Below are 27,164 nucleotides of genomic sequence, written 5' to 3' on the forward strand. Positions count from 1 at the left end.
TCCGCTACTCCCCGGCAACGGCGCCATTTTGATGTAGAATTTCTACATGTCATATAACTATGTACACGTGAGTATATATAGGATCATTTTCCGCAGGGAGTTGCGTTAATCATAAGCATTTTCACAATCTTTCACATTAAGGTATCCTTTATAAAATGTCTGTTTGTAACACTATATCCAAAAATGACATAAGAGTAAAAACGAGAGAAGATCGAACTATTTCGCTTGCGGTATAAGATAACGAGCAAGCATAACAGCAGCAATCTCTCGATCGATTAACAGACTCTAGCTTTATAACCAATATTATTACAATCATTTCTACAACATCCTTCGTGTCCAAAGTGACATCGTTATTTCTAAGTTAGCGTTTAAACATTTGTGTCCAAATCCCTTAAACGATAACAAAGTCGATCGGATAACTTAATCGACCGTGTCAAGCCTGATTAAGTATCCAAAAGCATTAAATTCTTGATTAAAAGTAATTATCAAAGGTTTACAAACTTGTAAAAATGATATAACTTAAGATAGATTGTTATTCTAGTTCTAGATTCAAGAGTTCGTGTCCAAATCATCTTGAATCTCATTGAAAGCATTAAACATAAGAATAACAACAATATTGAATCATTAAGCTAGAACCTTATATATTAAAAGATCAAAAGATTACATAATAGCTTGTTTGTTACCTCAATACTACAAAGTAGATGATAGCTACACATAGACATGTATACTATGCAAAGGATGAAGGAAAGATGAAGATTCCATGTCAAGATCCTTCGTGTCCAAAGTGATCTTGAGTTGAATCTACTCCTAAACCACTTGCTTTGTGTTTCTCTCTTGGAAATAGCTCTGACCTCTCTCTTAGAATGTATGAAAATATCAATGGAATAGTGAATGACCTAAAAGAGAGGTAAGAGTGCTATTTAAATGGGCTGTGTTTTTACACCTGCGCTAATAGCGAAATATACGCTAATAGCGCAGTGTGGCGGTTTAAGTTTGTGGCCAATGGGATTGTGCCACGTTGGTCTTGCCTTGCTTCTACGCTCCAGCTACGCTAATGGCGTGGCTCTCTGGAGCATTTACGCTAATAGCGTATCTCACGCTAATAGCGTATTTCTTCATGACCAGCTTCGCTCCAGGTACGCTAATGGCGTAGCTCTCTGGAGCTTGTACGCTAATAGCTCAGTATACGCTAATAGCGTATTCTTCAAGAGTGCTCCAGGATTTCGCTCCAGGTACGCTATTGGCGTATCTCTCTGGACTTTGGCATCTCTTGATCACGCTAATAGCGTAGATCACGCTAATAGCGTATGGCTTTGAACTTTGACGTTTCTTGCTCCTTGCTTGTATTTTCCTGCACAAAAAGGGTAGAATAAGGCTCAAAAGCATAAATGACATATTTGCATAATATTTGGAGTTTTCTATGGAGAATCTTGCAAAACAAGTCACTAAAATGCCTAAACTATCATATGAAATATATCACTTTTGAACACTTATCAGAACCATTATGATTCTTAACAGAATGAAAGATATTAATCATTCAACTGCCTAATAGTAAATATCTTTAGCCAAAGTCATCTGATACTTCATACACCCTTCAGTCACTGTTATAAGCAAAAATTAACATTTTAGATTTATTCATTAAACGATGTATGTGATATATAATAAAAATCATATACATCATTAATTGAATGAATTTAAAATTTAAGTTTTTGCTTATAATAGTGACCGGATGGTGTAGTGTAGTGTGCTTTCATCTACATTGTTTCCTTTGGGGTTTAACTACATGCAAATTTAGCCAATCCAGTAGGTGATGAAATATCCCTTTCACTTTGGCTCAGAACTTTGGGAATTAGTGGTAAGATTTGTTTCATCTTATACAAAATGAACTATATTTCTTAAATTGTATTAAATTGTCAAAATGCCTTTTTTACAAATAAAAATGCATATAATTTGGGTCAACCGGAGTGGTAGTTCAAGTTCTATCTGTTCAACAGGTATATTTGGGTCCATCTTAATGAATTTATGGTCATCTAAGCTACTCAATTTTTCTAACTACTCATCAAAGTCACAGAAGACTTCTTAATATTGGACATTTTATTGTAATTAATCGATTACATTGCACACACATCATCATAACGTAATTATAAACTCAACATTTCTTACATAACCATAAGTGTAGGATAGAAATTAACCATAAATTAGAAAAGAGAATTTCATCGACACTAATTGATTAACATTGCTTCACACTCAAGAAACTTGTTCTTAAATCACAATTAAAGAAACTTCACACTATTTTCCAACTCCTGCTTCTTGAATTCAAACTCATCAATTTCTGCCAATTGGTTTCTGTCAAGCCATTCTATACTTTCCTCCACTACCTTTTCAAGCTTCCTCACTCTCTCCCTCATTTCATAAACATAATTCTCAAACAAATTCTTTGCTTTCACCTTCTTCCTAACCTCCTCATCCTCTGCCTTATACCGCTCGGCATCCCTCATCATTCTTCTCATCTCTTGAGGACTCAACCTTCCCTCCTTGTTGGTGATAATGATCTTCTGTTTCAACCCTTTTGTCTTATCTTCAGCAGTAACCTCCAAAATTCCATTAACATCAACATCAAAACAAATATTGATATTTGGAACCTTTCTAGGTACTAAAGAGCATTCTGAGAGCTCAAATTTACCAAGCAAAAAGTTGTCCTTAGTCTTAGCATGTTCTCCTTCATAGACTTTGATCAAAACTTTACCTTGGGCTGTGGAGAAAACATTCTCCTTTTTTGTAGGGATCCTAGTATTCTTCGGAATCAAAACAGACATGACACCACCTTTAGTTTCAACACCAAGACTAAAAGGCATAACATCCAACAGCAATAAGCCTTCAATCTTCTTGTCTCCTTCAGTATTCAATATTGCTGCTTGAACTGCTGCGCCATAAGCCACAGCTTCATCAGGATTAATGCTTTTGCAAGGCTCTTTGACTTCGCCGTTGACACTAAACATTTCCTTCAGTAGTTGTTGAATCTTCGGAATTCTAGTAGACCCTCCGACAATAACAAATTCATGAACTTTTCTTTTACTAATTTTTGCCTCAATCAAACACTTCTCCACAGTCTTCATGCACTTTCTGAACAAATCCTTGTTTATTTCCTCAAAAAAAGCTCTAGTAACAGTGAAATGTAGATCAATCCCTTCACATAGTGAATCAAGCTCAACAACTGTTTGTGATGATGAAGAAAGTAACCTCTTTGCTTTCTCGCATGCTGATCTTAACCTCCCCAAAGCTTTGGAATTCTCACTGATCTTCAAATCCTTCTTGTACTTTCTATGAAATAATTCAACAAGATGGTTCACCAAATTGTTATCAAAATCAACACCACCCAAATGAGTATCTCCCAAAGTGGCCTTAACCTGGAACATTCCTTCGTCAACGGTCACTAAGGAAACATCAAAAGTTCCACCACCAAGATCAAAGACAAGAACATTCTTCTCGCCTTCTCTCCACATTTTCTTGTCCAAACCATAAGCAATAGCAGCTGCAGTAGGCTCGTTGATGATCCTCATCACATTAAAACCGGCAATTTTTCCTGCATCTTTTGTAGCTTGTCTCTGTGAGTTGTTGAAGTAAGCAGGAACAGTGATAACAGCTTTGTTCACTTCATGATCATGACCCAAATAAGTTTCAGCAATTTCCTTTAATTTAGACAACACCATGGAAGATATCTCTTGAGGTGAAAAATGTTTTTCTTTGCCTTTGTAATTGACAACAATCATGGGTTTGTCTTTGTGGTTTGGAACAACCTTAAAAGGCCAAAACCTTATGTCTTGTTGGACTGATTGGTCAGAGAAGCGATGACCAATCAAACGTTTGGCATCAAAAACGGTGTTGTGTGGATTTTTGGCTGATTGGTTTATGGCAGCATCACCTATTAATCTTTCAGTATCGGTGAAGGCAACGTAAGAAGGGGTGACACGGTTCCCTTGGTCGTTTGGAATGATCTCAACACAATTGTTTCGCCACACTGCAATACAGCTGTAGCTTGTACCAAGGTCAATGCCTATGGCTTTGCTTTTTCTTGTTGCCATGGGAGAGGAGAGAACAAAAGAAGAAGAATGGTGTCTTGGTTAGTGAACTGAGAATATATATGGATCTGATTGATCAAAAAGTAGTAGTATTTATAATAATTATAGGCATAGAAATTGTATAATTACTATGAGAGAACATTTTTCAGAAAAGTTGGGGAATGAGATAAGTGTACGGAAAATATACAGGGAGAATAGTTTGGCAAGTGTTGAGGTACTCCCTCCGTTCCATAATATAAGCAAAAAGACTCATTTTCTTTCTCCTAAAATATAAGCAAAAAACACAAACTTTTATCTTATTTAATCTTGTTTTTAGAAAAAATCTCTTTTTCAAGAAAAACTTTTCTTTATTCTCATAAAATTAAGGGTTAATTAAGTTTTTAGTCCCTATAAATATTCACAATTTTGTTTTTAGTCCCTACAAAATAAAATCACACTTTTTAGTCCCTATAAAATTTTTCATCAGCATTTTTAGTCCCTATAAAATTTTTCATCAGCATTTTTAGTCCCTATAAAATTTTTCTATCAGCATTTTGGGTCCCTAAAATGCTTAAGAAAAATGTCACAAGGACTAAAAAGTGTGATTTTATTTTGTAGGGACTAAAAACAAAACTGTATATATTTATAAGGACTAAAAACTTAATTAACCCTAAAATTAAATACAAATTACATTCAATTTTCTATCTCTTTCATTTTTTCCATAACCAACAGCCAATAAAAATTGTTTTTACATCTTCCTATGAAACTTTTTTTAAAGAAAACACAAAAAATTATACTCCAAATTCTTATGTTTTAGTTTTCTTAATAAGTGTGAGTTTTTTTTTGCTTATAATATGGGACAGAAGGAGTATTTTGAAAAAAATAATTAGTTAAATTAATATTCATTTTTTCTAATGTTTATACGTTTTCCCAATCTTTAATTTTGTGGTACGTTTCAAGTTAAGACAAAATATATCTGTAACCAAGTAAAAAAAAAGTTAAGACAAAATATATTGTGCATTATTCCAGCTTTTTTTTTTTTTTTTGGTCAATGCATTATTCCAGCTTTATCACCATTGTTATTTGTCTATTCCCGAAAGACTTGTTTAGCCTCAACACCAAGTCAACACCAAGTCAAGTCTACCCTGTTCAGCATGAAGCCATATTCACAATAAGTGTGATTGTTACGTATTCTGAATTTCCACCAAGTCCAGAATTAAAGTGAATGAGACTGTTTAAGATTCCAAATTCTCTTGTCCTTTCTTTCTTTCCTTCCGACCCCCTCACCCTATTTTTTGTCCTTTCTTTTATTCATTATTATCCCATATGGATCGAATTAATCTAAATCAATTCGAAAGACCAAATTATTACTATGGAATAAATCTGAAAAGATATTGTTGATCGGTGCTAAAAGCATTTTATATCTCTTGTGCCAAAAACACAATTATTCTATCTATCTCCTTTACTCTCTTTTCTCTCCACCAATAATACTACCTACCTTTTGCTGGAACATATGTTTATTCGTAAAAAAAACATTATCTTTTTCACTTTTTTTACTTTCTCTCCACCGTAATATTATACTCTTTGGACGAACAACATTGATTTGTAAAAACAACCAGTTATTCTCACTCCCTGTTTCACATTTTTTCCTCTCCATAATATACAACCTTTTTTCCGAACATAAGCTCATTTGGGAAGGATAATGTATTCTAAAGCATAAAGTTTGTATTGTATAGCTGTTATGTTAATGGTTTAAACAAAGGTGCTGGCTAGGGTGGGAGAGCTTAATAACTCTCTCACCGTGAGCAAGTAAAAGAAAATGATCATATCCATTAGATTGTGAATCTATGTGATTCTTGGTATACACCGACAGCACCATATACTTCTTTATTTTGTTCTCACTTTTCCTATTCTCTCTCTTCTCCATCCAACAACCCAGATATGCAGCAACACCACCATCTTCTTCCCCATCATTCCAACATATTGATGGTACCAAATAAACTAAAACAACAAGATTTTAAGTTATCCAAGCCATTAGAAAGACATCCACATAATTTTACGTCTTAGATCCAACTTTTTCCCATTCTTTTTATACAGCTTGAATCACACACTTCCCTTCTCCAATTTTTATATTCTCTCCTCCACTGTTATGATTCTAAATACTTATGGTTTGAATTAACTTGTGTTCTAAAACCATATTCAAAACAAAGACGGTCTAATTCTTTCAGCTGAAACTTAATCCAAACAAAAAAAACTCAAAATTTAAACTAGAGTCTAAATGTTTAATTTCCATGCGATTTTTTTTTCATGAACTACCCAGAAAATGGGTACATCGTGAAGATTCAAAACCACAAAAAAGAAAAGAAAAAGTGAGTTTTATCACTAGCATCCTTGATTAATTCGCCACTGTTTTTACAATTAAGAATCATAAGAAAAGAAAAGAAAAAGTGAGAGAAACTTGGATTACAAAGGAGGCAACTTTAGGGTTGAGTGTCTTTGTAGTGAGGATCTCTTGGGTTGGGAAACATTGTAAACACCTTGGGTAGTGAGATTTCACCATTGGAAGGATCAAAAGTTTCCTTTGTGTTTTCTCTTAGGATTCATTGTGAGTGTGGGTGACATGAAAATGGGTAGAAATTAGGTCTTGTTCTTTTATGATCTTTTAAGCTAATTTCTTGTAACCCATTTGTATCACTTTCACCTTAGTGGATTGGAGGGCTGCTCTCACCCCCAGAGTAGGTCATGTTGGATCGAACTGTGTTACCATCTTGGTGTGTTTGTTCCTTTCTTTCATTGCTTATCTTTATTGCTTTGATTATGCTTGTGGTGTTGCTCTACACTTAGATTTAGGTCTGTTTTTGTTGTTGTTGCTTGGAGACACTTTATCTATTGATTACCACTTCCTTTGCTCCACACATCTTTGTTATTCATTGGTGTGATTTTGTCCGAATTCACAACAATTTGTTTATTCAAGTCTCGTAATAACTTTCTCTGCCACAAATATACATAGAAATAATAAACGAACATCCCATAAATAAAAGACTTACCAAAATTTAAAAAGTTACTACTCACTTAATGCATTAAAATATCTCATTTATTACCATATCAAAATAATTACCTCAAGTTAATAATAATCTTAGGAAAAATAACTATTCACCCAAGTTACTAAAATACCCTTTAATTTTAAGATTACCAAAATGCCTTCACTCATCAAATGACCATAATACTTTTAGTCTTAAAAATGACTATAATACCATTCTCACATAAAAAACCACTAATCCCAAAGCAAACACACAAACAAGCAATTAAACACATATAATAAATAAATAAATTAAATAATCCTAACGAAAAATGGGTTGTTTAAACTCTCCTCCATTTAAAGAATTTTCGTCATCGAAAATTACTTAAAGAAAACAACTCCAAAAACGATTCCTTTATCTGATTCTCCGATTCCCAAGTTATGCTCTCACCGGTTGGTCCAAACCAAATTACTTTCACAAAACCGATCTCTTTACTTCTTAACGTCTTCATTTCTCAATCCACAATCCTCACCGGCCAAGTCTCAACGGTCAAGTTATCGCTTACTTCCAAATCATCCACTTGAATCTCATGCGACATGTCATACACAGACTTCCTGAGTTGAGACACACGAATCACACCATAAAGATTCGACAACAACGGCGGTAACACAATCCGATACGCTACTGCTCAACCTTCTCAATAATGTCAAACGGACCAACAAAACGAGGTGTCAACTTCCTACACTTCAATGCACATCTAACACCGGTCACGGGGTTCACTCTTAAAAACACATGATCTTCAACTTGAAACTCAATATCATTCCTTCTATTATCATGGTAACTTTTTTGCCTACTCTACGCTTTCATCTTTTCCTGAATCATCTTAACCTTTTCCGTAGTCTGTTGAACAACTTCCGATCCTAACACAATACTTTTTCTTAACTCATACCAACACAACAAAGTCCTACACCTCCTTCAATACAAAGCCTCAAAAGGTGTCATCCCAACACTTGAGTGAAAACTATTGTGTGCAAAAATATTTAATTTATTGTATTATAATTATTATCATTTTAGTATATTATTTAAAAGATATGAAAAGAATCAATTTGTCAATTGATTAGTGACAAAAAAAATTATGTTTTGTATCTACACCTATATATAAAACAGGATACATAATTTTGTTGTTGTGTTTTTTTATTCTATTTACACCGTTCATTTAAACTATGGTGTTTACTATTTTATCTTTTTTATAATATTATTTAATTTTTTTTAAAGAAGTTAAAATTGAATATATTACTGAAAGCCTTAAAAAATAAGTACAAGGAGTGCCAAAAAACCAGCTGAAAAATTATCAAGTTACATCTGAATAATAAAAGTAACAAAACAAAAAAGAGGCCGAGGGCCAAGACCCCATTACAGATAAACACCCAAACAAGGTAAAAGATTCAACCAATAAAAATGATAAGAGAAAACAAAGCTAGGGCAATTCGCTTTCAGCCACCAGCATGATTAAAGCTTAATTTTGTCGAGTAATTAATCAAGCAAGACCTCTTTTGGTGAAAGATCTGAGTGTTTCTTTCAATCCAAATCACCTACACGCAAGAAAGACCCGAGTGTTTCTTCCTGCAAGATTAAAAGCTGAGGAATACTTTTGGAAAACCCGTGCATTTAATAATAGGGAGCTTCTATGGTGCAGTCAGAAAACTGACTTTTTTGAAAAAGTTATTTTGTTTAGTCAATAGTATAACAGTTGATTCCATGCCAGCTACTGTCCTGCTGGTGGACCACTCTAAGACTAAACTTTACCTTATTACAAATCACTCCTCGTGCAAAATATTAAGGGAAATTTCAATCTTAATGCACAAATTGGAATCTATGTGTTGAAGGCGAAAAGCAATATGGAGGAAGATGTGATGATTTTTTAGAATTTTCATAATTCTGTTTGTTTTCTGATGAAATTGAAGAACATTAGTTTATAAAGATTTAACTTTTAGGATTTATAAGAAAAGGGGGGTTTTATTAATATTGAAGGATTGGAACCTTGTGAAAATCGGTTTATAACTGTTCAATTTTAGGTGTATAATATCACATGTTTTTTTAGATTTTTTCACTGATTCTGTTTCTTTTCCCTTAAATTGTAGAATTGGAACCTTGAGAAAAATCAGTAGCCAAAGGTTTAATTTGTTAGGGTTTTCAAGAAAAGGGTCATTTTGTTAATTAAATTGAGATATAATATAATTTGAGGATTAACTTCACCAGAAAAGTCATTCTTATAACTTCACCATAGAATTTTCCTAATATTATTTAAAATTTTGGTTACAAACAATCAGATAATCTCATTACGACAAAAAAAATCCAACTTAAATAGGAACACTATCTTATTTCAAAACAAAACGAGTAATATGCATTGTGAATGGGAGCTTATTATTTCTATATTATTTATCAAAATCATTTGAGTGTGGTATATGATTAAAAGAAAGGATCTTGTTAACGAGTGCTCACGGGACACTCTTTAAGCATTTCTAATGAAGAAATTAATCTTTAAAGAAAAGTAAAACATCAATTTTCAATGCAATAAATGCACAAACTTTCACAAAATCTTACTACTTTATGTGCTTAAAGAATGCCCTGAGAGCACTCGTAAATATTTTGCTAAAAGAAATTTGAACTATATACAGTAATAAAGATATAAAATATAAAATTAAAGGCAATAGGAAATTTGACAGACGACTACGTTAGTGTTCAATTTTTAGTGACTCCTTTTTATAAAATTGCATAGATTTTTTATTTATTTAGAAGATATAAAAAATTAAAAGAAGAAGAAAGGTATTATTGTTCGTCATTGTGCGAGAGAGATGCTTGAATTTGGCTACTCATTATTTTTCTCATGTACAAGAAGTATAGGTATACATAATAGATAGTTGAAGTAGAATATATAGTAGATATTTATTTTTCTTCTTAAATAGGTTATTGTTGATGAGCTAGGCAATCTATTTGAATTGGATGAGTGAAAGAGATATGCCTAAGTACAATAGGTGTCAATAAATAGAGGAAAGCTATTTGGATAGTTTTGGTAGTAATCCATTATCTTAATATAAATTTAAGGATTAATAGTGTTTTACCCTCTGTAATATATAACACTTTTGGTTTTGCCTCCTGTAAAAACAAAATTTTAGATTCCGTCCTTGTAAAATAAAGATTCTTCAGGATTACCCCTGACCCCTATGACTCAGTAGAATCTCTTACGTGGCGATGATGTGGATATTTATTTTTATTTTTTCATTATTTTTTTCATTGGCCACATGTATAATTCATTTAACACATCATATTTAATTTTAAAAAAATAAAAAACAAAAAAAATAATTTAAAAATCTGAAAATTAATTTTCAAAAATCGAAAAAATTATTTTTCAAATTTAAAAGTTCCGATTTTTTTCCCAAAAACATAAAAAAATTCGAAAATATATTTCTTAAATTTGAAAAACAGATTTGAAATTAAAAAAAGTTCAGATTTCTTTTCAATATGAAAAGTCTAAAAAAAAAATTTAAAATAAAACATTTCCAGAATTTTTTCAAAAAAAACTTTTTCAAAATGAATTTTATTTTCCAGAATTTTTCTTTTTAAAAAAATAAAAAATAAATTTTATTTTCCATAACATTTAATTTTTTTACAAAAATAAAATATATTTTTAAATAAAAAATTATCTTATTTTCTAGAATTTTTTTGTTTGAGAAAAAATAAAAAGTTTTATTTCGAAAAAAGTATTTATTTTACCAGAATATTTAATTTTTTTACAAAAATATTTTTTATATAAAAATAGAAATTTATCTTATTTTCCTGAATTTTTATTTTTTTAGAAAAAGTGAAAAAAACTTTTTAATTTAAAAAAAATTGAACTTATTTTAATTTCAATTTTATTTTGAAATATATTTTCCAATTTTTATTTTTTTTTATTTTAAAAATTAAGTTTCAGTGATTTTTATTATATTAGAAAATATAATCTGAATTTTTTTCTAATTTTTTTATTTTTTATTAATTTTCAAAAATTAATTTTCAGATTTTTAAATTTTTTTTAATTATAAACTAGTAACATACCCGTGCTGACGCACGGGTACAGTAAACGCATGTTGTTTGAAAAAGTCAATAATTGTGATATATTAATATTACCTAAAAAAAAAGTGATATAATTTTACAAATTGAAAGCATTGCATAGTAATCTCCATAATAGACAGCCTATAAACTTGAGAAATGATGATAATACATTGTTAATGATGATAATACATTGTTAATTATGAAAAAACAGGAAAAAAAATATTACATCATAGCATTGGATACTCAGAAATAACAATTTGATACTAAGAAAGAACAAAAGATAACATAAATTTACTGTAAGCGGAAGACATGACAAACATAAGAATTAGTGATTGAGAATTTAAATCTAATTGTGCATCCTGCATTAAATAGATTGGTTCGGGCAAATTTGTTCCAGAAAGGTCCAATTTTTGTAGTGGAATTTGAATCATCATTGGTAAAGATATTGACTGTTTGGTGATCACCATTGTCCCCGCATAAAATTAGACTGTCATATATATTGTTTTTAAGGAAACTTCCAAAACCAAATGGTAATTTCTGCAAAGAAAAAAAAAAATAAACACATTAGAAAGTTGAAAATAAAAATTATAGTGTAAGACAGTATAGTTGATAACATTTATATATAAAATATAAAAAAAAATAAAAAAATCAATATAATTACAATTTATAATGTAAGTTATTATAGTTTACCAGATTGGATTTTTTCATAACATTCCCACATAGTTGGATGTCAAAATATATTGTCTCAGTTGGCTTTAGACTTCTACTATGAAAGATAGGTATTTGAGTTGGACAATTGACTTCATTGAACATGGTGACTTTGAAAATGTTCATTCCATAATAAGCAAATGAAACATTGACGATTTCTGGAAAATGATAGTAGTCTTTTAGTGCAATCCAACCAGTGGTTAATGTAGGGTTATAGTGATTTTTCTTAATGTTAAGTATCAGAAGTGAGTCATCTTCTTTAACAATGTTCCATTGGTTGATGAAGTCTGTTGAAAATTTCTCCACGAACATTGGATCAACTTCTGCATGTGGTTGTATTTTAGAGAATTATAAATTAGTATCTTTTTATGGTATATGAATATGTACATATATATGTTAAGAAGTGAAAAAAGAAGAATTCATATTTACCTGGAATGTTAATTTTATAGCAGAAAATGTATCAATAGGACCTTTGGCAATCATAATATGCTGAGCTTCCATTATCTGAAAAATCTAATGTGGTATCGGAAATGAAAAGTTGAAGTCAATTGAAGATATTGTTGGTTTGCGGAACTTTTGGTGTGTATAAATAAAGATTATCGTATATTAGTTATAGGTTAGTAATAAGATGATGGTAGTAGTACATGTGGGTAGCTGTCGTTATGTATACTCAAATGTAAGCAATAATTTTTCAAGTTGAAAAAATTGAATGTCTTGTATTGTAGGTGTAGCACGCCAGTAGATTTAAAAGAAACCAGTAGATTTGACAGAGCTAAGTGTGTACTAATAAACATATATGTGTGACCTATCCCATCTTGGTCTACAATAGCAACAGAGATGTGTATCATTGATCAATCCCATCTTGTCTTTATATTGATTTTGATTTTATAAATATATATAGCAGGAATTTGTGACCAAACGAGGCATTAGTTTTGTACAAATACATAGAAAGATGCAAAAAAAAGATAAATTTTGTCAATTAACATGGCATGATGATAATTAGTAATGGATTTATTTGCATAAATTTTACATGAAATTTTGTTACAAATATTACAATACTTAAAACAGGTGTCTTGAACTTTCATCATACTTGATTACAATGACAATATTTGTTGCCATAATTGAGTCACGTTTAAACTCTAAAATATCATTTGGATAAATATTATTGTTTAGCATAAAGGTAGTCCAGCTACGTCCTATCTTAACAATAGTTTGTGTTTGTTGTTGATTATCTTCAAAGTACAACTTGCAAGTTGTGATAGAATTTGACGATCCACACAATCGTAAATGAGAATGTTTTTTTCCTTTCAAAAAAGATCCAAAGTCATTTGGTAAGATCTGCAAGAAGGAAAAAATGGAATTGATTGTATTGTAAGAAAAATAAAGACCAGAAAAATATAAGACATTTGTGAATACTAACCAATTTTGTCCCAAATTCATCAATATTAGGCATAAAAACCACAAAAGTTGGGTTGCGAGTTATAGATGTAGTTTGGCTATGATACCGTGGAAATTCGTTTGTTTGGATTGGGCCATGAAACACGTGTATGTGGAACTTACTTTCACCTAAATATATGTAAAAGATATTAGGCCATAATCATTGATTTCGTAGTAAATTCCCAATGATTCCCAACAAAAGGTAATATAAGGCATTGTTAAAATTTGGTTAAATACAACAATGTGTTGGTTCTCATTTTCATCAACCAAGACCCATTGTTCATCCAGTTCATTGAAGAATTCTGCAATGAAAATTGGATCAAGCTCAGCACTCATCTGGAAAAAAAAAACTCTTAGTTAATATTGTATATTGAGTAATATTCAGTCATGTTATTGAAAGAAATAAAAGAAATACCTGATTTTTTTTGCATACAGTGATGAAATAAGGTCTGTTGGAGTCCATTATGAATGAAAGGAAGATGGAGATGAAATTGTGTTGCAAAGATTTACTTGAGGTATGTGTGTATATAAATATAGTATACATGCACTACAAAACATTTGATTGTCATATCGATGTGTAATAAAATATGAACTAAAGTTTGTATGGTAGTGTGAATGATTGAGTCTTTGAATTTGTCATTAATGAGTAATAATGTAATGTGCAATTTTTTTGTCTTTTACTACTTGTATCTACTCAAGCATGGTACAAAAGATCATCGTAGTTGTAAATTGGTTAAGTAGTGCAGCGGAACATTTTATATCTTGCACGTTATATGTAAAGTTTAATGTATTGTTTCAAATCATGCCGTTTCAAACAAACCTTGCAAGTTAGGAATTTAAACAAATTGAACATTGCATTGGTGATCAACTGAATAAAGGAATTGGGCGTAAATTTGTAAGAAAATTAGGGTCCTATCGGATTATTGTAGAAAAACTTATAATTCAAAATTGATATATACAAATTTGTCATATGGGTAGTCATTGAGCAGAAGATTAAGAAATTGAGTTGGATCGTGTATTTTGGTCCATGAATTGAAGGTGTATCAGGCCACTTCATATGGCAAATGTCATTTTATGAATGGGCCTATGGGTTCGTTGTTGCAATATATTTTTTATACCCCATTATCAGACGTTTGCATGATATATATTATGTTTGAGATTTATTTAAAAACGCTAATGTAATTGTAAAAAAACTTAAAGACCAAATTTATAAGGAATACACGAAAATGAACAACATATTAATTATACAATAGTAGTAGACATATAATTGTAGGAACTTGAAAAATATTACAACCATAAAGTTTGACATGGAAAATAAAATAAGAGATACCCCACATGCTGATAACATCCTTAATATACTAAATAAGAACAGGAAAAACGTGACACATCTCGATGCTGGAAGTTGAGAACTTGAATCTAATGCTTTGACCAGGAATGAAGTGATTTCCCTTGCAAAAGTCATTCCACTTGAGACCCATAGTAGTAGTATGCTTGACATCATTCCTTAAGAAAAAATGGAAGAGGTGGTTTCGTCCATCATCACAACATAGTGTAATTTTGTTCAGAAAAGTGGTCTTCACAAACTTTGCAAAATCATCTGGCAGAGTCTGGACATGACAAAATCAAATGCATAATTAAAAAAAACAGTTAAAAATAAGAGGAAAAAAAACAAATTGAATAACAAAGAAGACAACCAACCAAAAGTTCACTTATGAAGTCATTTGGAGTAAGTTGAACATCAAAGATCCTAGTTTTAGCTGGAAGCAAGCTTTTACTATGATAACTTGGAAATTCGGTACAACAACCCATTTTTCTAAACATGACCACGCCAAACATATTGTTACCATAGTATCCAAAAACTACTTCAACATTATCGGGAAAGCCATGATATTCTTTTAGTTTGTCCCATCCTTCAGATAATGTAGGATTAATCAAACTTGGATTGAAGGTTAGTGATTGCACACCTCCATCTTCCTTCATAATGATCCATGGATCACGAATTTTGTTTTGAAACTTGTAAACGAATTGTGGATCAACCTCTGCATGAGACTTTAAATCATATAAAAAGGTGTTAAAAAACACAGGAATTTTAAGAAAATGTAATTATAAAAGTAAGCATAGATGACTGAAAGGAATAAAAAAAGAAGAACAAAACCTGAAATGTCAACCGTATTGCTGAAACTGTTTCAATTGGATCTTTTTGGAGAGCAAGTTTGATAGACATGGTTGTGTATGAAAATGGTTAAGAAGAAATGATGAGAATGAAGTGTGCTAATTGCTTTGTATGTTGATATAAAATTGTATTTGTTTAGAGTTGTAATTGCCACATATTAATGTGGTCAACATCTCATGGTTGATATTATTTTAGTCTATAAAATTTAATCTTTCCTAACACGTGAAGCCAATGTTTTTGTCATTGGTATATAAATCTTTCCTAACATCTCATGGTATATAAATATAAATAATAATCACAAGTGGTGGTTGATCAAAATAAATAGTATTTATTGTGTGTCGAACAGGGAATACTATTGTATAAAGAATTCAAGGATAGGAATATAGAGCTGGCGAAGTTATAACGTGCAGCTGATATTTTGATTTGTTTGCTGTGTAACGTGTAGCATGAGTTTTATGTTGCAGGAATCTAAAGCTTTTGCAGGAATCTACACTATTTATTGTGCAGAGTTAGAAATATTGAGATTCTACAAATGTTTGTAGTTAAGTGTATGAGGGAACATGTCACATTGAAGCATGCATATGAAAATTGGCGAATCAAAAAACTATCCTACAATACAAAAAACAAAGTAGGAATATATAATTGGAGTAGAGTTTATAATATTTCAAAGCAATAACTTAAGAGTATATAAATTTTAATATAAATATTTAAAATTAGAAAATATTGGATTTTCTAAGGTAAAACTTAAAATTAATGTGTATCGGTAAACCTGGTTCATAAATCATTAAACTAATGCGTATAGATTATGTAGCACACATCACAAATTTGACTGGGTAATTAAACTTCTTATATTTAAGGCTTGAGTTAGTATTTATTGACCTAGAACCTGAGCATGTAACAAAGAAAATTATATATTGATTATAGAGAGAATATTAAATTGATTTGATATATGTAGTTGGAATTTTCAAAGATGCAATTAACACTGTACTTTGCACATAGATCACTTAAATTTATTTTTCATTTAGCAACTCACCAAGTATATTGTATATCCCCGAAAATTTATTATGTGATAACTATGTATACTAAAGTTTGGAGGTCCAATTATTACATGAATATAAATATCCTTCATATAATTGGGTTGGTTGAAAAGTTGAAAACTGAGATCAGTTCATATTGGACATGTCTTCCTCTTGCAGGTACTATCATTCTAATTTTTATTTTCATTATTACAAAGTATGTTAATCTAAATTGAACTTGAAGAACAATATCTTTCAAATGCAGTGACACAATAGATCCTAATTATGCTAATTACCTTGCTACATACAATCCAGAAGGTTTTGAGGAACAATTTGGTGGTTTAATTTATTCTGGTGACAGTCATGAACCTATGAATCAGCAAAAATTGAGAACTCATAGATCCAAAATTGTTGTAACAGAGGCAACATTTATCCCTTATAATATGTTGGTAAGCATATATGGTAATTTTTTTTTTTTTTTGCAAGGTAGAATATAATGTTATTATGAAGCTGCAATTAAAATTGTGTGAGTAAGTGAAGAATACACAGTAAAAGTGTAATTCACATTAATTTTACAGCAATTGTCGAAGTCAGTTGTGGATGATTGTTTGACACAAAAACTAAATTGTTATATGAAAAATATATAAATAAACATGTTGAACCTTTAGTTTCAAATGAAACATGACACAACAGCTCAAAAGAGGGATCTGTAATAATCATTCTCAATATGCAGCATGTAATCATCCTAAATTTACAACTTGGTTGTCTTCAATTTTTTGGGTCCAACATCAAAAAAGGATTTCAATCTGTTGGTGGTGACAGATCTGCAGTGCTGCATAATGAGTGATTGCAAATATGTAAGTTAACTAATTTGGTTAGATAAATGATTTGATTATCCATATTGATAAATGTTGAAATGATAAGGAAATTAGAGTGGCAAAAGAACATACCTAACGGACATTTTGGAAAACTTCTTTGTAGACAACATTAGTTGTAGTGTCCTTGGCAATCTTCTTTTCATCATGTATTAGAATTTTAATACATTTTTTGCTGGTGACTCTAGAAATTGCAACATATATCTGGCCATGGCTAAATACATCTCTTGGAAGATATAATCCAACCCAATCCAATGATTGACCTTGTGATTTGTTAATTGTCATTGCGTAAGAGACAACAATTGGGAATTGTGACGCAGTACGGAAGCGTAGGGTTAGCAAACGCTAAACCTAGATAGAAAAGAACAAGTTTGCAAGCGACAAACTTGTGAAAATAGGGTTGCAAGCGACAAACCTATCAAAATAAGGGTTCCGGAATCCACCAGAATTGAGAGAAAATCTCTAATAATTTTATTGAATCAAAAGTGTGCCTCTTAGGCTGCATAAGTTCTGCTTATATAGGGAAAGAAATAACAAACCCGTGGGCCAAAATAAAAAAAAACGAAATAATAATAGAAAGTTCTAGAAAATTACTAAGATTTGGTTAAAATAAAATACTACGAAATTACTAAGAAAGCCCTCCTACATCAGTCTCCTCCACCTCTGAAGAACTCGACCCCGAGTTCTCATCTTGATAAAGGACTTCATCTGCATGGTATTCATGAATGTCTGCCACATTGAAAGTGTTGGAAATGTTCATAGAATCTGGAAGTGCTACCACATATGCATTATCATTGATCTTGCGAGTCACTTTGAACGGACCATACTTGCGGGGCTGTAGCTTGCTGTAGGTACCAACGGGAAATCTCTCTTTTCGCAGAAACACCATCACATCATCCCCCACATTGAAAACCTTGACTCTTCGCCGTTTATCTGCAGCAGCTTTATTTTTCAACCCGGTAGCTTCTAACTTGGCCTTGACAGAATCTTTCACAGTCATAATCCCTTCAGCTATCTTTTCAGCAGCTACGCTAACTCCAGGAGCTTTAGGCAACTTAATCAAATCAACCACATGTCTAGGGACAGAAGTGTAAACAAGTGCAAAAGGTGTTTTTCCGATAGCAGAATGCACGATGCTGTTATAAGCAAATTCAACCTGAGGTAAAGCCAAGTCCCACTGTTTCGGTTTGTCACCACAAACACAGCGAATCATATTTCCCAAAGTCCTGTTCGTGACCTCAGTTTGTCCATCAGTCTGGGGGTGAGCGGTAGAACTCCTGTTCAGTGATGTTCCAAATAATTTCCACAGAGTAATCCAAAAATGACTGAGGAATTTGGTGTCTCTGTCGGAGGTAATAGATGTAGGAACCCCATGAAGGCGCACAACCTCTCTGAAAAACAATTTGGCTATGTTGGATGCATCCGCAGTCTTCTTGCATGCAATGAAATGGGACATCTTGGAGAATCGGTCCACAACCACAAACACAGAATCCACACCTCGCTGGGTACGAGGCAAACCCAACACGAAATCCATAGATAAATCCTGCCAAATGTCATCAGAAATGGGTAAAGGCATGTAAAGACCAGTGTTTTGCGACAGACCTTTAGAAACTTGGCAAGTGTAGCATTTCCTGACAATGGTTCCAACATCTTTTTTCAAGTGCGGCCAATAAAACCTTTCTTCTAGACTAGCAATGGTCTTATCTCGCCCCATGTGTCCACTAAGACCGCCACTATGTAGGTCCCTAATTAATTTCTCCCTCAAGGATGAGCAAGGAATGCACAGTTGGTCTCCTTTAAAAAGGTATCCTTCTCGAATATGAAAATCTGCACAAGGATGCTCCTTGCAATTGGCCCATAATTCTTTGAACTCAACATCACTCTCATATAATTCTTTTAGGCATTCAAAACCCACAACCTCTTGTGCTAAAGTGACAAGCAAAGAAGCTCTCCTACTTAAAGCATCAGCTACCTTGTTGAGAGCACCAGATTTATGCTGAATAATAAATGGGAATTTTTGCAGAAAACTCACCCACCGAGCGTGCATCTTGTTGATTACTTTCTGACTATGGAGAAATTTCAGAGCTTGATGATCAGTAAACAGAATGAACTCTCTATGAATCAAATAATGCTCCCATTGGCGAAGGGCTCTGAAAACGGCGTAAAATTCTTGGTCATAAGTACTCCATTTTTGGCGAGCTTCACTCAACTTCTCACTAAAGAAAGCAATTGGCTTCTTCTCTTGAGACAAAACAGCTCCTATTCCAATTCCACTAGCATCACATTCAACTTGGAACACCTTTTCAAAATCAGGAAGAGCTAAGACTGGGGCGGTGCACAACTTCTTTTTTATTAAGGCAAAACTCTGATCTTGCTCGGAACCCCACTTGAATTTTCCTTTCTTCAAACATTCTGTGATTGGTGCAGTGATAGTGCTGAAATCTTTGATAAATCTTCTATAAAAAGTGGCCAGTCCGTGAAAACTACGTACTTCAGTAATTGATGTGGGTGCAGGCCAATCTCTGATAGCCCTCACCTTTTCCTCATCAACCTGGATTCCTTCTTCACCAACTATAAACCCCAAGAAAAGTAACTTGTTGGTACTGAATGTGCACTTTTTCAGATTAATGTACAACTGATTATCTTGTAAAACTTGCAAAACCAGCCTCACATGTTCCAAGTGCTCTTTCTTGGACTTACTATAAATCAAAATATCATCAAAATAAACTACCACAAAGGATCCAATAAAGGGGCGTAGAACCTGATTCATTAATCGCATGAAGGTGCTAGGGGCGTTTGACAATCCGAAAGGCATCACTAGCCATTCATAAAGTCCATCCTTACTCTTGAAAGCTGTCTTCCACTCATCTCCTGGTCTAATTCTGATTTGATGATATCCACTACGCAGATCTACTTTTGAAAACACCTTAGACCCTGACAACTCATCAAGCATGTCTTCTAAACGGGGAATTGGAAACCGATACTTGATAGTTATCTTGTTGATGGCTCTACTGTCGACACACATCCTCCACTGATTTCCTTTCTTTGGTACTAAAAGGACTGGGACAGCACAAGGACTCATGCTCTCACGGATGAATCCCTTTCTTAGTAAATCCTCAATCTGCTCCCTTAAAATCTCGTTCTCTTTAGGACTCATGCGGTAATGAGGAAGGTTTGGTAGGCTAGATCCTGGAATCAAGTCTATCTGATGTTGAATATCTCTCATAGGAGGTAAATCATTTGGAAGCTCATCTGCAATCAGCTCATTGAAATCTTTTAGAATTTCTAAGACTTCACTTGGTATCGGAATCTCTTCTTTCACCACATTCATCAGCCCTTTGATCACAACCGGACAAAAACACTCAGTTTTCCTTAACAACATCATCAAGTTCCTTTTCATTCTGAGTCATCACTAGGAAACTTGTTTTCTTCTCTTTCGGGTTCTTATCAAATTGTAAAACAGGTGTCATAGCAATCTTATGGGCTCCCCAAGTAAACAACATCACATTATCCCGTCCCCGATAAGTAATATCATTATCAAACTGCCAAGGTCTACCAAGTAAAATATGACAAACATCCATATCAAGAACATCACAAAGTACCTCTTCTCTATAATGTTTGCCGATGGATATAGGAACTTTGCAGGACAGCGTCACTCGTACCTGGGATCCCTTGCTGACCCAGCCAAGAGAGTATGGCTTCTCATGAGGCTCCGTGGGTAGCTTGAAATAATCCACCAATTTTTTTGACACCAAGTTCTCCGTGCTTCCATTATCAATTATCAGGTCACATACTTTGTTATTGACGGAACAACGAGTCTTAAATAAATTTTTGCGTTGGCCTTCCTCTTTGGATGCCAGCAACGTTCGCTGAAGCACAAAGTTCACTCTCTCTTCAGAATCTTCCTCAGCAAACTCAACTCCTACATATTCATCTTCCTCGTCAAGTTGCTCATCACCATCATCCAAACCTTCTGCTACTCCAGCAACCCTCCTTGATGGACAAACATTGGACTTGTGACCCTTCCCACCGCAGCGGTAACAATTATCACCACTAGGATACGCATAAGGGTTGTTCTGCTTTTGAACGGGGGCCTTGACTGGAGGTGCACTGCCAGAACTGCTTGCTTTGCTAACATGGTTTGAATCTTTGACTGCTGCACTTTTCTCTTTGTCATCAGCTTGGTTCTGTGGAGAATATCTTCTGAAATTTGAGAAATTTCTAGGGGATTTCTCTATTAATTCCGCCTTTAAAGCTAGGTTGGACGCTTCAGCAACGGTCCAAACAGTCTGTAATCCCATTTTTTCTTGCAATGAACTTTTCAAACCGCTAATATACCGAGCCACCTTCTGATTCTCGGACTCGCCTAATTCATTACGTTCAGAAAAACGCAAAAATTCAGCCGTGTACTCAGTCACTGATCGCTTGCCCTGAACACATTCAATATACATCTTATATAGAATCTGTTCATAATCTTCAGGTAAAAATCTGTCAAGCATCAACTGTTTCATCTTTCTCCAAGTTCGAATAGGGGGTTTATTTTGTCTACGCCTCTGAACAACGAGCTTATCCCACCAAACAGCTGCGGTGCTTTTCAGCCTGATCGCAACCATCTTAACCTACTTGTCTGTCGGGATGCCCATGACTTCGAAAAATCTATCAACATCGATCTGCCAATCCAAGAATTCTTCTACTCCCATCGTTCCGTGAAATAGGGGAATATCAGCCTTAACGCGGTAATCTTGGTGATTCCCACGTTCACTCCCATCATCGATCACGACTTCATCCTCATCAAAACTCAAATCATCATCAGAAGGGTTGTTGACATAACGAACCCTAATATCCGGAGTTGGTCCTCCTCCCCTGTTGTTGCGGTTGTTGTTGTTATTTCGGTTGTTGTTGTTGTTTCGGTTGTTGTTTTTGTTGGCGAGGTCGTCCACCCTAGCCGTCAACGTCGTTATTTGAGCCGTCGTTGCCGTTGTTGTTGTGGATATCACTGCAATCTGATCTGCAAGAGCTTTGATGGTTGCAGCTAAACCGTCAAAATCTGCCCTGGTAACTGGTTGATCTCCCATGGCTGATCACGTTAGAAAAAAGAATAGGAGAAACCTGCTCTGATGCCAACTGACGCAGTACGGAAGCGTAGGGTTAGCAAACGCTAAACCTAGATAGAAAAGAACAAGTTTGCAAGCGACAAACTTGTGAAAATAGGGTTGCAAGCGACAAACCTATCAAAATAAGGGTTCCGGAATCCACCAGAATTGAGAGAAAATCTCTAATAATTTTATTGAATCAAAAGTGTGCCTCTTAGGCTGCATAAGTTCTGCTTATATAGGGAAAGAAATAACAAACCCGTGGGCCAAAATAAAACAAAACGAAATAATAATAGAAAGTTCTAGAAAATTACTAAGATTTGGTTAAAATAAAATACTACGAAATTACTAAGAAAGCCCTCCTACATCAAATTGTCTCCTAGTTAATTTGAAAGGCCATGGAGATTGTGAGGGTGACATGTCCATCCTAGGGATATGTATAATATTACCATGATGTTTGCCACCCATGATTTTTGCTTCCAAGACATGATTTGCCATTTTTGTGACAATTAATCTCGTTCCATTACACAACCCTTCAGATTGATCTATATTCCTTAGCAGTATAATAGGACAACCAACCTTTAACTTGATTTGATGATTTGGCAAACATGAAGTGCGTAGTGTACTCAAGAATTCAGGTGTGAGCACATCAACGATATTGCTGTCATGAATCTCCGATCGATAAACTGAGTTTGCACTAAAATTGACTCTTTCATCACCTATATTACCGATAATCAGAGTTATTGAAATGCACCAGAAATTAAGATATGAATAATTATAAATATACATTATTACCTGACATTAAACTTAGGACATGGTCATTGATTTGATCAACAACTTCAATTGTTGATGCCAATATTGCTCTATTCTTAAAGTACTAGTAAGAACTGTAGTTTTCCAAGAAGTTAGGATAAGTACTCTCTATAATAGCAAGAATTGGATCAGTAAACTCAGTTATCAACATTTCTGGCGGAATGGGGATTTCTGCATAACCATCATTTGGTTCGGAAAATTTTCCCTCGCCTAGTTTCAAAAGCCATTTAGAAAACAGAGCCACTTCTTGGTTTTCTTCGCTATCAGAACCTTGCTTCAATCTCATGTTTTTGGTTAAAGTAAGAACTTGACAATGATCCCAAATATAAGAAGCATTGATTGAAGCGTGTGCAATATCAGAGCGATTGCCTCTTGGTATAACCGGTAGTATTTGTCTAAAATCTCCCCCAAAAACAATGACCTTTCCACCGAAACTTGTTGTACAAGGTTTATCTTCTGTACTCATGATGTCTTTCAAAGTTCGGTCTAGACATTCGAAGGTATACCTATGAGCCATTGGTGCTTCATCCCATATGATTAACTTTGTCTCTCTTAGAAGCTGAGCCATGTCGCTGTCATGATCTATGTTGCATGTGGAATTGTCTAAAGTGGGCACATGCATTTTAAATTTAGAATGTGCAGTTCGGCCTCCAGGTAATAGTAGAGATGCAATACCACTGGTGGCAACGGTCAAGACAATATCATGTTGAGACCTTAACTTACTTGCAAGTGTACGCCACATAAAGGTTTTACCTGTACCTCCATAACCATGTAAAAAGAAAACTCCACCTTTTTGATTTGTAACCGACAACATTATCTTGTCATAGATAATCCTTTGTTCATCTGGTAAATCATTGTGCAGTCAAACAGAAAAGAGTATTATCAACTTGATGACATAGTTAATATTTTATAGATATTGCAAGTTTGGATCTAGGTACCTGTAAGTGAGGAAAACAATTGTTGGAACTCGAGCTTTAGGTTTGCAGTGTCATAACTACGCTCATCCAAAATTAGCATATTGCCCAATTGTTCAAGAACATAACCTTTTGGATATGGTATAGAAGGAAAATCTTTTAATGTCCTCCTACTTGATTGCAATAACTTCTCAATTTCAAGCAAGGTTAAATTCTCGTTTTCCTCTGTTGTGAGGATTAGATCTGTTGACAAATCATTTGAATAATATATTAATAGTTTAAAATGCGTGAAAGAATTAAAGTTATGATGAACAATTATTCAAATAATAGGTTATATACCTTGGTTTTATGTGAAAACACGTTGATTGTGTAAAATCCCGTCAGACAACCATTGGATAGTGTTATGCCAAACATGTCTTGGTCTATTCATTGCTCCAGAGAGGAGCATAACAACAGATAATCTTCTCAAGAAATATCCTGAACCCCACTGATATGCTTCTCTAATGGCTCCAATGAATTCCCTATCATCATCAAGAAATCCCATAGCAAAGCAAGCATATCTGAAACTCAAGTATTGGATATCACCTACTTTACGTATCTCCTCATATGTTGTAGGTCCTTTAACAGTAGTTAACATTAATCTCAAGTAAAATAATTCTCCAGTAGTTGGTGGAAACCATATGAGTCGACCAATAGTGAAACCCCTTTTCCTTGGTGTCCAAACTCGATTGCTTTTGCTATAAACAAACTTTGTTACAAACTGACCATAAGTGAGTAGTCTTGCTGCATCATAATCCTTGTTTGCTTGTAACCAAGCTGTAAACATCGATTCAGTGACACTTACTTTCTCAAGTACATTCTCCATTGTTGAATGATCAGTAAAGTATATGACTTTTTCTCCAATTAAATGGAAAAACATGCGCTCCACAGCTGGTTTCCGGCCATGAATAGAAAAGGAGAATATATGCCAACATGCTTCACTTGGAGAAATATATCTACAGTCTAGATAATGTTTAATTTCATCCACAGGCTGTTGTATAACTCTGGTATGGTTTTGTGAAGGAAGAAGCCTTGCTGTGATGCGATCATATCCCTTGTGGATATATTTGAACAGATATTTTATTGAAGTACTTTGGTTGCACCATTCCATATTTATATGAGCTGGTATTTCAATAACAATCTAGTGTTATAAGGAACAACATGTCGATTGTCTAATGTAATACCATTTTTCATGATAGTGTGAGTTTTAGCACTTCTTTTGTAAATAGGATAACCATCCTGATCTACAACAGTCTGTTCAACATACTTTTTTGGGAAGTATTTAGAACATTTATTGGTTCCTTTCATACAGGGTGATGATTTCCTTGCAAGCCCACATGGACCATGCATCATGTGACTTTTGACCAAGTTGTACAATTGACAATGCTTTGTTGGATCTGGGATTTCTGCACAAATAATTTTGTCAATATCTTCAGGTGTAGGATACTTGCTGGATGGTTGTAAAAAAATCAGAATGTGTGCATGAGGTAACCCTCTTTTCTGAAATTCAATGGTATACATATCTGTATATAAAAAAGGAAAGTATTAATATTAAAAGTGTACCAAACAGTTGAACCATATATTTATGTTAATACTACAAATCAGAATTTAAACCTTACATGCTAATACTTTCCCCAAAACATGCTTTTTGGTTAGATCTTTCATGAGCTCATCAAACTTGATTTTGAAAACTCTTGAAATGATGTCTGGCCTATCTTGTGGCCTCAGATTGTTTTTCTTCAATTCCCTAGTGATCTCAGGCCAGGTCGGATTACATGTAAATGTTATAAAAAGATCTGGAAAACCAACCACGGATGATATTGCCATTCCATCAAAGTACAATTGATCCATGTATCTTTTGCTCCCTACAAAGGTTGATGGTAAAACAACTCTTGTTCCTTGTATTTTAGGTTGGTTTTGGTTTGTGGTATTATTTGAATCACTAAGCTGTCTATATTTACCAACTCTGAGTTTTGATTGATTTCTCCTAAGCCAATTTAACCTTTCAGCCTCAATCATTGCATAACCATCTGTAAAGAATTTTTGAGTAAGTTTCCTTGAACAAAGTAGAGTCATTGGTTCATTCAATCTTCCCATGATTCTAAATGAAAGCCAAGTTTTAATAGTACATCTGTTTTTGCTTGTAACCACAATCTGATCCCTGTAGCGATGCAAAATACCTGGTCGGTATCCATCCTCACCATAAGGGAAAATAAGTGGATATTGGAAGCTAAGATAACTTGCATGGAACTCATCTATTCTTTGCAAATTCCCTGATTGAGTTTGCATGATAATATCTCTTTTTGATGCTGAGTTAATATCTCCTACAATGAGTGCTGCTACCCCTGAAACCGTTGGCTTGTTATAGATTCGACCGTCAGTGTTCCTATCTGAAATCAGCTTCAAACAAACATCTTGCACCGGACCATTCTTGAACACATCTCTGACCATCCTGAAGGCTTTTGCATGGACATTATTTCCATCAATCATTGCTTTTAAATCCTTGACTATTTTCTCATCAATATCTTTGTTGTCCCTGATTGGCATTGTTACATAAAAGTTAGATAACAAAGTAAATATAGTTTGAAATAGATAGTCCATGCTATACCTGAAAATATCCATTCTGTTTTTGATTTCATTTTCTGTGTCATATATATAGAGCTGAGCAAATTTAGGCCGTTGGCCTGGAAGTGGTAACAGGCTGCCAATCCTATGACAAACTTGTCCTTGTAAGCGTAATGTAGGTGGACCTTTCCCTTTGTTATATGTTTCATCAAAGTTCATACCTAAGGATGTAAAAGAGAACATTGCATTGTATGTTCTAGAATTTGCTTGGTAATTTTTGCTAGCTGCACTACTATTATTCAATAATAGTTGTTGCAGAAGTGGCAGAGGTTGTTCTAACAAAGGTAGTTGGACTTTCCCA

The 27,164-nt window shown here is 33.7% G+C and overlaps 4 protein-coding genes and 1 long non-coding RNA gene across 5 annotated transcripts; all 5 read right to left on the reverse strand.

Moving 5' to 3' along the window:
• Nucleotides 1–2,076: 2,076 nt before the first annotated feature.
• LOC146936387 (heat shock 70 kDa protein-like) lies at nucleotides 2,077–4,289 on the reverse strand. The gene has a single exon (XM_085751262.1). It carries the CDS (start codon nucleotides 4,080–4,082, stop codon nucleotides 2,274–2,276), a length of 1,809 nt encoding a protein of 602 aa, XP_085607388.1. The 5' UTR covers nucleotides 4,083–4,289; the 3' UTR covers nucleotides 2,077–2,273.
• Nucleotides 4,290–12,863: 8,574 nt separating this feature from the next.
• LOC146936388 (uncharacterized) lies at nucleotides 12,864–13,871 on the reverse strand. Its single transcript, XR_015030577.1, has 3 exons — nucleotides 13,731–13,871; nucleotides 13,299–13,651; nucleotides 12,864–13,216 (listed from the first exon to the last, which is right to left on the reverse strand). It is a non-coding gene; the product is annotated as an uncharacterized LOC146936388 (long non-coding RNA).
• A 667-nt stretch (nucleotides 13,872–14,538) lies between these two features.
• LOC146936389 (uncharacterized) lies at nucleotides 14,539–15,601 on the reverse strand. The gene is made up of 3 exons (XM_085751264.1): nucleotides 15,471–15,601; nucleotides 15,014–15,364; nucleotides 14,539–14,922 (listed from the first exon to the last, which is right to left on the reverse strand). Exons 1-3 carry the CDS (start codon nucleotides 15,537–15,539, stop codon nucleotides 14,674–14,676), a joined length of 669 nt encoding a protein of 222 aa, XP_085607390.1. The 5' UTR covers nucleotides 15,540–15,601; the 3' UTR covers nucleotides 14,539–14,673.
• A 1,438-nt stretch (nucleotides 15,602–17,039) lies between these two features.
• On the reverse strand, nucleotides 17,040–23,289 carry LOC146936390 (uncharacterized). The gene is made up of 4 exons (XM_085751263.1): nucleotides 23,268–23,289; nucleotides 22,849–23,191; nucleotides 17,455–17,692; nucleotides 17,040–17,336 (listed from the first exon to the last, which is right to left on the reverse strand). The coding sequence occupies exons 1-3, from the start codon at nucleotides 23,272–23,274 to the stop codon at nucleotides 17,455–17,457; spliced, it is 588 nt and encodes a 195-aa protein (XP_085607389.1). The 5' UTR covers nucleotides 23,275–23,289; the 3' UTR covers nucleotides 17,040–17,336.
• Nucleotides 23,290–23,349: 60 nt separating this feature from the next.
• On the reverse strand, nucleotides 23,350–26,257 carry LOC146936391 (uncharacterized). Its single transcript, XM_085749199.1, has 5 exons — nucleotides 25,858–26,257; nucleotides 25,423–25,761; nucleotides 24,560–25,360; nucleotides 24,224–24,442; nucleotides 23,350–24,128 (listed from the first exon to the last, which is right to left on the reverse strand). The coding sequence occupies exons 1-5, from the start codon at nucleotides 26,255–26,257 to the stop codon at nucleotides 23,350–23,352; spliced, it is 2,538 nt and encodes an 845-aa protein (XP_085605325.1).
• Between the last annotated feature and the right edge of the window lie 907 nt (nucleotides 26,258–27,164).

This window comes from Medicago sativa, chromosome 3 (assembly GCF_051527215.1).
Source record: "Medicago sativa cultivar Bolivia chromosome 3, Bolivia_mono, whole genome shotgun sequence".
Classification (NCBI taxonomy): domain Eukaryota; kingdom Viridiplantae; phylum Streptophyta; class Magnoliopsida; order Fabales; family Fabaceae; genus Medicago; species Medicago sativa.

Excerpts from the sequence above, each read along its gene's own strand:
- LOC146936387 (XM_085751262.1), bottom strand. The coding sequence starts at position 4,082 with ATGGCAACAAGAAAAAGCAAAGCCATAGGCATTGACCTTGGTACAAGC.
- LOC146936389 (XM_085751264.1), bottom strand. The coding sequence starts at position 15,539 with ATGTCTATCAAACTTGCTCTCCAAAAAGATCCAATTGAAACAGTTTCA. Across the intron at positions 15,365-15,470 it reads CAATACGGTTGACATTTCAG|TCTCATGCAGAGGTTGATCC; the intron begins GTTTTGTTCTTC and ends TATGATTTAAAG. Across the intron at positions 14,923-15,013 it reads ACTTCATAAGTGAACTTTTG|ACTCTGCCAGATGATTTTGC; the intron begins GTTGGTTGTCTT and ends TGTCATGTCCAG.
- LOC146936390 (XM_085751263.1), bottom strand. Across the intron at positions 17,693-22,848 it reads CCTTTCAAATTAACTAGGAG|ACAATTCCCAATTGTTGTCT; the intron begins ACAATTTGATGT and ends CCGTACTGCGTC.
- LOC146936391 (XM_085749199.1), bottom strand. The coding sequence starts at position 26,257 with ATGATTGAGGCTGAAAGGTTAAATTGGCTTAGGAGAAATCAATCAAAA. Across the intron at positions 24,443-24,559 it reads CGGGATTTTACACAATCAAC|ATCTAATCCTCACAACAGAG; the intron begins GTGTTTTCACAT and ends ATTTGTCAACAG. Across the intron at positions 24,129-24,223 it reads ATTGTTTTCCTCACTTACAG|ATGAACAAAGGATTATCTAT; the intron begins GTACCTAGATCC and ends ATGATTTACCAG.